Source organism: Triticum aestivum, chromosome 2A, assembly GCF_018294505.1.
Source record: "Triticum aestivum cultivar Chinese Spring chromosome 2A, IWGSC CS RefSeq v2.1, whole genome shotgun sequence".
Classification (NCBI taxonomy): domain Eukaryota; kingdom Viridiplantae; phylum Streptophyta; class Magnoliopsida; order Poales; family Poaceae; genus Triticum; species Triticum aestivum.
Genome location: NC_057797.1, coordinates 757,792,833 through 757,803,347, shown reverse-complemented (window position 1 = coordinate 757,803,347; position 10,515 = coordinate 757,792,833). Strand labels below are relative to the sequence as shown.

General features: G+C 46.0%; 1 protein-coding gene across 1 annotated transcript; it reads right to left on the bottom strand.

Annotated features, from left to right (window-relative positions):
• Window positions 1-8,508: 8,508 nt before the first annotated feature.
• On the bottom strand, window positions 8,509-10,206 carry LOC123186512 (uncharacterized protein At4g06744-like). Its single transcript, XM_044598270.1, has one exon. It carries the CDS (start codon window positions 10,183-10,185, stop codon window positions 8,608-8,610), a length of 1,578 nt encoding a protein of 525 aa, XP_044454205.1. The 5' UTR covers window positions 10,186-10,206; the 3' UTR covers window positions 8,509-8,607.
• Window positions 10,207-10,515: the final 309 nt, after the last annotated feature.

Here is a 10,515-nt window from a genome sequence, read left to right as displayed (position 1 = left end):
AGATACAAAATGGACAAATAAACACATAACCATTAATACTTCCAATAGCATCACTAGTCATTCATGTTGTCCAAAATAAATCAAAGTGAAAAAATCAACATATAATAGCACACAAAGTTCAACATATGAACCAAGGAAAACCAATGAGCATATAAGATATGCATTGCACACATATTCATAGGAATATCTCACTCAATTAGATATAGGATACTATAAACAATGAGATAACACACTCCCATAACTCCATACAAACCAATAAGATGAACTCAAACAAAATGGTATTTCGAGTTATCATTTGGCGTAGAAACCACATAAGTACATGACCATCTATACTAACATAAGCATAACATGAGAGTTTAGAAATAAACACAGAGCTTGGATAGTATATTATTAACATTCCAATTAGATAGATCATCATGCAAAGCAACAATTGGAATAGCTTTAATCAAACGATTTTCCTAATATGATTTTGAAGATAGCCACGGGCAAAACCGCACAATAATGCCATATGTAAACAAGGCATTGCATGCCACAGAGATATAAGATAATCTCAAATATATTCTAAGTGGCACCCCATAATTGTACACATTTAACAAGGATTGTGATATGCAGAAAGCATATCACTCCCCCATAATGTGGTGATCCATTAATATCTCAAAAGAGCCCTATATGATTCAACTAATGAAGCAATAAAGGCTCGGAACCACACACACACAATTATATGAAGTGCATTGCGACGTACACATGCTAGATAACTCAAATCAAGCATAATAGGAGGCACACCATATACAAACACATGCTAGGTACAAAACCTAAACATGAGAGGGACTAGTAACTTCCAATGTAGACAATATAAATACAAATTACCTCCAGGAAGAGCATTGGAATGGCAAATATGATAATACCACTTGACTTGGCTTTGAACCATAATACATGGTGAAAATATTTTTTCTACATAAACTAACCAAGTCTCCAATGTCCTCCACACACCTATTGATCAAGTTTGAGCTTGATGGTCCCCAACCAAGTTGGGTCCTAAGAAGTTAGTCACAATAGGTTTAGCAACCCAAATGGTCTTATCAACTTTCAAACCACTTTGGGAACCAACAAACTTGGCAAACAAATTGCCAACATTATCCTTTCTAAGTGAATAATGATCATTGAAAATTTGAGGCTTAGAGACATTACCGTTGGGACATGATGAAGATATGTGTCCCTTCTCACGGCAAATATAGCAACATGTGCTACCCTTTCTCTTCTTATTTACCTTCTCAACTTGGAGAACATTATCATGGTTAGGCATGGGAAGAGGCCTTTCATTATCTTGAGATTGAACTTGAGGCCACTTCCCTTGATGCTTCACACTTGAAGCCTTCTTCTTCAATGGACAAGATCTCACATGGTGTCCAACATTCTTACACTTGAAGCAAATAATGTTGGCCGAATTCTTGACTTGATCTCGTCCCTTCTTCTTGTTATTGGACTTCTTCCTGTTGGAGATGAAATCAAGTCCAATTTTGTCTTGAGGGTCCTTTTGCACACTCAAGATATTATCACAATATTTTTCCAAGTCTTTCTTCAAACTGGTGACTTGGGCCTTGAGCTCTTTATTTTCCTCTACATGGTTAGTATTAACAAAAGAACTAGAGGAAGTAGAAACTTCATTGTTAGAGCAACAAGGAATGGTGAGCAATTCATCACAAGATGTACCAATATCATGTAGAGAGGAATTGCAAGGACTAGCACATGGCAATAAGGAATTTCGAGTAGAAGATGTGGTAATATCCACATGAGACTCACATGATTTTACCTTGATACACATAGCCTCATGAGCTAAATTTAGCCCATCATGAGAGATTATAAGATCCTCATGAGTGCCCGAGAGCTTTTCATAACTTTCTTCCAATTTCCCATAATTGCTAGTTAGCAAATCAAGTTGAGTCCTTAGCTCAACATTTTCTTTTAATATCGATGCTTCACACAAGATAGAGTTAGTAGCACAAGCATCATTATCAATATGAGAGGCGCATGTAGAAGCTAGAGACTCCGCGTGAGTAGCTTGAAGTTCCTCATGAGACTTAGAGAGTTTGATGAGCTCTCCTTTAACCTTCTTGTAGTCAAGGTCAAGGGGCTCAAAATCCTCTTTAAGTTTACAATGTGTAACTTCAATCTCTTCTTTTAAAGACCTCAAGTCACTAAGACATTGATGAGCCATAGCAAGTTCATGTTCAAGTTGTTCACTTTTTGCTTGCTCGTAAAGAAATAAGTCATTGCATTTTTGAAAGCAAGCAAGAACATCTTGGAACCTTTTATAAGTGTTATTTTTAGCTCTACGAAGAGTTTTCCCAATCTCATGGAGATTTTGAGTCAAGACTTCATCATCTTCCTCATTACAACTATCTCATTGTCACTAAGAGAAGATGATACCTCGGCATTACCTCTTGCCATGAGGCACATGTGAACACAAGGGGTTGATGATGATTCTTTTGGAGAAGAGGGTTCTTCATTAACCAAGCATGCCTCACTTTTCTTGATTTCCTCTACATGGTTAGTTTCACACAGAGAACTAGAGGGAATCACGATATTTTGAATATGGCAACACAAACGACCAAGCATATCATTACAAGAATTTATGAGTGCATCATTAGATGATATGCATGGACTCTCTACACAAGAATGTACGATGTTTTTGGTGTTAGATATGCTCGTGTCCATAGAATATACATCAGTAGTATCAACATAAGCAAGATTATCAATGATGAGCTTAATACCATCATCACGAGATATTTCTTCACTCACCATGTCATTACCTTGTGGTACGCCACATGTTGGTGAAGTGAAAGATGTTGAGGTATGCAAGTAATCGGAGGTGGAAGCAATAGAGAGCTCTTCATGATCTAGAAATGTGGAGAACTCCTCCATTAACTCCCCAAAAATAATATTGTCTTCATCAAGATTGGACCCACCATATATATCTTCAATTTTGGTCCAAGCCTCATGAGCCAACGAACAAGACGAGATTGACTTGAACACCTCGAAGGTTATAGCTTGATGAATGACACTTAAAGCTTCACAATCAAGATGCATATCATCAAGTGACGGAGATTGTCCATCCTTTAGATTTGAATTCCCTACAACCACAATCCTCAAAGCATTTGTACCCATGGCCCGAAAGTGACAAAGCATGCGTAATCTCCACATAATGTAATTTGTGCCATTAAAAAAATGTGTCATCGTGCACTAGTTCACTAGTCGACATCGTTACTCTCTAGGCGGTTAAGCCTAATAAGGAGAGACCTAGCTCTGATACCAATTGACCACGATGCCGCCTAGAGGGGGGGTGAATAGGCGATTTAAAATCTTTTACGGATTTGGCTATATCCTAATGCGGAAATAAACTAAGCGGATACTTTTCAAGCACAAATCATAAATATACTAGGCTCACTAAGTGCACCAACAACTTAGGATAAACAAGATGAGAACAACGAGGATATGAGTAAGCACAAGTAAGTCACACAAACTTACTCAATGTGTATCAAGAGATATGGAAATGAATAATACACACAACCATAAGTAAGCAATACAAGCTTACACAAATTGTATCACAATATATGGAATTGAATGATACAAGCAAACTCAAGTAAGCACTACAAGCTTACACAAGTTATGTCACAAGTTATGGAAATGAATGTTACAAGCTAGCAATTCACACTAAGCATAAGATAGAACAATAGTAGAAAGTATGAATTGCGAATATAAAGTGTAGGCCTAAATAATCTCTTCAAGGGAATGGCCAACACAATATAATGAGGACAAAAAGATATAGTGAATGCACGGTCAAGTGACCAAAGTAAACCCCAAGTAAGGAGTTAGGGTTAGGGATAACCAAAGTCACGAAGACGAGGATGTATCCCGATGTTCACTTCCTTGGAGGGAAGCTAGTCACCGTTAGAGAGGTGGATGTTACCATGAAGGCACACCAACGCCACGAAGGCTCACCATATTCTCCTTGAGGTATCACCATGGAGGCGATTCTCATCCACTAGTGGTAGACCTTGAGGCGGCCTCCAAATCTTCACAAACTTTCCGGGGGACAAATCACAAGTTGATTCCTCACCAGAGCACTCCTACCGCCTAGGAGTCTCCAACCTCCAAGAGTAACAAGAACAAAGGGGAAATGCTCAAGACTTTCTCAAATCACAAATTCCTTTGGTCAAGAGAGGGAGAGGGAGTGGATCTATCACTTGATTGGAAAATCTCTCAAGAACTCTCACGAATCTCTCCGGGATCTAAGATTTGATGTACGAGAAGTGACAGGGAGCCTTTTTGTGTTCTAGGATTCATATGAATGTGTTGCTCAACCCCTCCACGAAGTAGTGAAGGGGTATTTATACTGTGGCCCCAAATGTGGTCGTTGGGGAGAATTCTGCTCAGGAAAGTGCCGGACGTCCGGTGGATTACCGGACGTCCGGTGGCAAAACAGGCACCGGACGTCCGGTGGAACACCGGACGTCCGACGGCCGTAGCATGCCATCAGACGAATGTAGTAGGATATTTGCGAAACAGGTTTGTCGGACATCCGACACTTGCCGGACATCCGGGCACCGGACATCCGATAAGTACCGGAAATCCGTCTGTTTGCTTCTGGATCGGCGCACCGGATTTCCGGACGCTACCGGATGTCCGGCCAAAATAACAGCAGGAACCCCAAAACTAAAACATGCATAACTTTCACATCCGAACTCCGATTTTGATGATCTTAGGCTCGTTTTGAAGCTATGGAAAAGCTCCAGGTCCTCACATAGAGAATCACCCAAGATAAACCAAAATGGAGGGTGCAAAGTATGGAAAGGTTAGATCATATATTTTGGGAAACTATTTTGCTTTGGCTTTTCTTTGGTATATAGGATATGAGTGGAATTGTGTATAGAAGATGTTGAATTGAGCAAATCCATCATAAACCCCTTTTATCCCCTCTTAATAGTGCGGGATCCCTATAACTCAAGAATCATAAAAGAGCTACACTACATAGCTATCGAGAATCCATTCTTGAGTGTATATGTTTCTTTGGTGGTCATCACTCCACAACACTAACATCAAAGGAACTAATACCTTCGACACTAGCCGTTCACTTGAGCTTGATGTTGATGTTTCTTCTTGGCTCAAGATGAAGGCAAGACATTGGTAAAGTCTTCAAGTCTCTCCCCCATACACAATGTGGGAAGCTTTGCTTTGTATTCATCTTCACTTGTCCATCATTTGATCATGCACAAGCTTCAAGAATGTAATCCTTTGGGATGGTTATCTTGAACTTGCCCTTGTCAACCATGATCACCAACACTTGATGTCATCCTCTCATAGACACTTGAAATCTCTTTCTTGATGCGAGCCCATGAGAATCACCTAACCCTCAAAAACATAGACAACACATAGTATGGGTTAGTACACAGAGTGCAATTGATAATTTCTTATCATACCACAAGATCCTATGTGGTGCATCATTTGTGCTCGTGTGTTGTCCATTTAGAGTTCGATCTTTGAGCTTCATCTTGGTCAACCTATATCTCTACTCCATGTTTAATCTTGACGTCTTGAAGGGTATATTGAATTCTTCACTTGAATAGCTTGCTTGAATACTTGATCAATCATGACTCAACACATGAGTCCATTATGATCATATCTTTGAGTCACTCCTAGAATTCATCACTCAAATCATCCTTTTAAGATCTTGATCCATTATGGCTCAAACCATAGCTCTAAGCATGGCAACCCATAAGATACTCCAATGAACTTCATTTTGATCATCTCAATGTAATTGTTGCTTCAAAGGAGTTGTCTTTCATTAATCTTCAATCATATTCCAACGGGACTAACCTTCACATGTATATCTCAATGCAAACATTAGTCCATAAGGATTGTCATCAATTACCAAAACCACACATGGGGACTACATGTACTTTCACCCTCCATGTCAACAAACAATAATACAAGAATATTGACATGTTGTCCATTGACTACGACTTTTGGCTTGATCTCTTAGGCCCTGACTCATCCTTCATGGACGAACCTTGCCGAGGAAACCTTGGGTTTTCAGGGCATGCGATTCTCAGCTAGAAATCTGATTTCCGCAGTTCCTCTTGCCTTCGGCAATCGACATCAAGAGGGGGCCTTGGATGGTGGCCTAAACTTGGTAGAGAAAAACAACTGTTGGAAATATGCCCTAGAGGCAATAATAAAAGGATTGTTATTATATTTCCTTGTTCATGATAATTGTCTTTTATTCATGATATAATTGTGTTATCCGGAAATAGTAATACATGTGTGAATAATAGACACGAACATGTCCCTATTAAGCCTCTAGTTGACTAGCTCGTTGATCAATAGATAGTCATGGTTTCCTGACTATGGACATTGGATGTCATTGATAACGAGATCACATCATTAGGAGAATGATGTGATGGACAAGACCCAATCTTAAACATAGCACAAGATCGTATAGTTCGTTTGCTAGAGTTTTCCAATGTCAAGTATCCTTTCCTTAGACCATGAGACCGTGTAACTCTGGGATACCGTAGGAGTGCTTTGGGTATACCAAACGTCACAACGTAACTGGGTGACCATAAAGGTATACTGCGGGTATCTCCGAAAGTGTCTGTTGGGTTGACACGGATCAAGACTGGGATTTGTCACTCCGCATGACGGAGAGGTATCACTGGGCCCACTCGGTAATGCATCATCATTATGATCTCAAAGTGACCAAGTATCTAGTCACGGGATCATGCATTACGGTACGAGTAAAGTGACTTGCCGGTAACGAGATTGAACGAGGTATTGGGATACTGACGATTGAATCTCGGGCAAGTAACATACCGATTGACGAAGGGAATTGTATACGGGGTTGCTTGAATCCTCGACATCGTGGTTCAACCGATGAGATCATCGAGGAGCATGTGGGAGCCAACATGGGTATCCAGATCCCGCTGTTGGTTATTGACCGGAGAACGATCTCGGTCATGTCTACATGTCTCCCGAACCCGTAGGGTCTACACACTTAAGGTTCGGTGGCGCTAGGGTTGTAGGGATATGTATATGCAGTAACCCGAATGTTGTTCGGAGTCCCAGATGAGATCCCGGACGTCACGAGGAGTTCCGGAATGGTCCGGAGGTAAAGAATTATATATAGGAAGTGCTATTTCGGCCATCGGGACAAGTTTCGGGGTCACCGGTATTGTACCGGGACCACCGGAAGGGTCCCGGGGGTCCACCGAGTGGGGCCACCTATCCCGGAGGGCCCCATGGGATGAAGTGGGAAGGGATCCATCCCAAAGTGGGCTGGGGCGCCACTTCCCCTAGGGCCCATGCACCTAGGGTGGGGGAAACCCTAAAGGGGGCGCCCCCTTGCTTGGGGGGCAAGCCCCCCACCCCTTGGCCACCGCCCCCCCTAGGAGATTGCATCTCCTAGGGCCGGCGCCCCCCCCCTAGGCCCCCTATATATAGTGGGGGGGAGGGAGGGCCTCTTACCTTTGCCATTGGTGCCTCCCTCTCCCTCTCCAACACCCCCTCCTCCTCCATAGAGCTCGGCGAAGCCCTGACGGAGTACTGCAGCTCCACCACCACCACGCCGTCGTGCTGCTGCTGGAGCCATCTTCCTCAACCTCTCCTTTCCCCTTGCTGGATCAAGAAGAAGGAGATGTTACGCTGCCCGTACGTGTGTTGAACGCGGAGGTGCCGTCCGTTCGGCGCTAGGATCTCCGGTGATTTGGATCACGTCGAGTACGACTTCCTCATCCCCGTTCTTTGAACGCTTCCGCGCGTGATCTACAAAGGTATATAGATGCAATCCAATCACTCGTTGCTAGATGAACTCATAGATGGATCTTGGTGAAACCGTAGGAAAATTTCTGTTTTCTGCAACGTTCCCCAACAACAACAACACACCAATGTCTCCAAGGAGATCACGTGTGACCGTTCGATGAAGACCAGAACGTGGTATTCACCCGCACTTGTCATATATTGTTGTTATTAACACCTAGAAGATTTTATTAATTGATGTCTCTTTTGTCAAAACTTGGAAAGTTTAGTGGATGATATGGTTGTTTGTTTTGGTATTTGATTGAATGACTGAAAAATTATAGACATATATTTGTCTCTTGAAGTTTTTTTCAAATACTATACTTTTATGAATGGACTACAAAGCAACCCTTGTGTCACACAATGCTAAGTGGAAGTCCCACGATGCCATAATGATGCCATGTAGGCATCACATTCTCGTACATACCCACGGCAAGGGTTTGGGTCCCGAATGGAACTTTTTACATATATTTGTCTCCGAATGCAACACAACACAATCATGCTTCATGCAATCAGATGGACATACTATATACTCGCTTCAAGTCCCAAGCTTGTCCTTTAAATAGATGTATCTAGCACTAACTTGGTGTTAGATATATTCATTTGAGGGACAAGCTTTTTTGGACGGAGTAGTAACACTTAAAAAATTCAAAGCAATGACCAAATGATCAACACTTATAAAATTCAAATCAATGACCAAACGATCGACACATATCTGTCACCGCTGTCTGTCTCAACTCTCGCCTAATTAACCACCTATCCCGACGTAGTAGTTCCCACGGCCACACTCCCGTCCCCGCCGTAGCCATGCACCGCGCTCTCCCCCGCCGGCAACGCTGCGGTGGCGTGCGGCTTGAACCCCGGCAGGTCGCAGGGTATGTGCGGGATGAAGGGGCAGTGCTTGGTGGGGTCGGCGTAGAACATGACGCACTCGATGTGCGGGCGCTGGCCGGGGAAGCCGAGGATGCAGTTGCGGCGGACGTCGAGCACGCGGCTCCTCACCAGCTCCATGCAGTGGTAGCCGACGGAGTGGAAGTAGTTGTCGGAGAGCGATAGGTTGGTGAGCTTGCCGGTCTTGGCGAGGAGGCAGAGCACGTCGGGGACGTGGCCATAGAGCTGGTTGCGGGCGAGGTTGAGCTCCTCGACGTCGGCGAGGCAGCCGAAGGAGAGCGGGATGGGGCCGCGGATCTGGTTGCCGCCGGCGTCGAACACGGTGAGCCCCTCCACGAGGCCGATCTCGTAGGGGAGGCAGCCGGAGAGGTCGTTGTTGAGGAAGAGGATCTCGGAGAGCGTGCCGGAGGCGTTGAAGATGGAGCGCGGGATGGGGCCGGTGAACCTGTTGTTGGCGACGACGATGTACTCGGCCCTGCTGGTGCCGAAGGTGCTCTCGGGGATGACACCGGTGAAGGCGTTGTTGTTGAGGAAGAGCGCGTCGACGGAGATGCCGAACACGGAGGGCGGCACCTCGCCGGCGAATCCGTTGAAGCGGAGGTCGAGGAAGGCGAGGCGGCCGAGGGGCGGCACGGCGGCGGGGAAGGCGCCGGAGAAGGCGTTGTTGGAGAGGTCGAGCTCGTAGAAGTAGCGCAGGGAGGTGAGCTCCGGGAGGACGCCGGAGAAGTTGTTGGAGTTGGCGTGGAAGAGCGCGAGGTCAGGGAAGGCGTCGATGAAGCCGGCGAGCGTGGGCGCGCAGAGGTGGAAGCCGTTGAAGTCGATGGAGGCGACGGTGAGCGTCTTGTTGGCGTCGTCCGGCGGGGTGTCGCAGTAGAAGCCCTTGTACGCGCCGCCGCCTTTGGCGCTGTCGCAGATGTTGGCGCCCACCCACGTCGCCGTCACGTTCAGCGGGTCGCTCGTGATGGTCCGCTTGAACGCCTGGATCACCGGGTACAGCCGCTTCAACTTCTCGTTTTCGAAGTCCCACGGCGTCGGCGGGCACGCCGGAGGTGGCGGTGGTGGCGGTGGAGGGGGCGGCGGGCACGGTGGAGGTGGAGGTGGAGGCGGTGGCGGGCATGCGGGAGGTGGCGGTGGCGGTGGCGGTGTCGGCGGGCATGCGCAGCCTTCGAGTGACACCGTCGACGGGACGCACACGCAACCTACCACCGACACCCTCGACGCGGGAACATGATCGCGGACAACTAACTCCTTGCCCTGCTCACCAGCCCTCGACGACGGCGCATTGCCGCCGTTCGCCGCCCCGCGGAAGCTTGCATGGCCGGAGTCGCCGTCGGCACTCACCACGGCGAGCACAACCGCGAGTGCAAAGACGAGCGAACGTGCTGCAGCCGGAGACAGAGCTGCCACCATCGTTGCACGTCGCCGATCACTTGGCCGCGGCATGCGTGACACGCCCCTCCTCCCGTTCTCGGAGAATGGCATGTCGGCCGTGGTATAAGAAGGGAGAGAGAGACGGGTCCTTTTCCTGTCGCCATGGACGAGCAGACACAAGTGGAGGACGAGCGAGCGAATATGAAATGCTTTGGCGAAACGAAAGGAAAAGGGGTGGGAACGAGGGAGGCTTAAGTGGGAGACGGTAGTGGGGTTGGCGGTTTACTGGTCCTCGTCGGCGGTGGGAGAAGTACTACTCCGGCAGCGTGAAGTGCAGTGCAGTGAAGAGTAGTATGGACGTCGCAGGAGATCTCCGTCCGAATCCGATGGTGGTCTCACGAA

Excerpts from the sequence above, each read along its gene's own strand:
- LOC123186512 (XM_044598270.1), bottom strand. The coding sequence starts at position 10,185 with ATGCCGCGGCCAAGTGATCGGCGACGTGCAACGATGGTGGCAGCTCTG.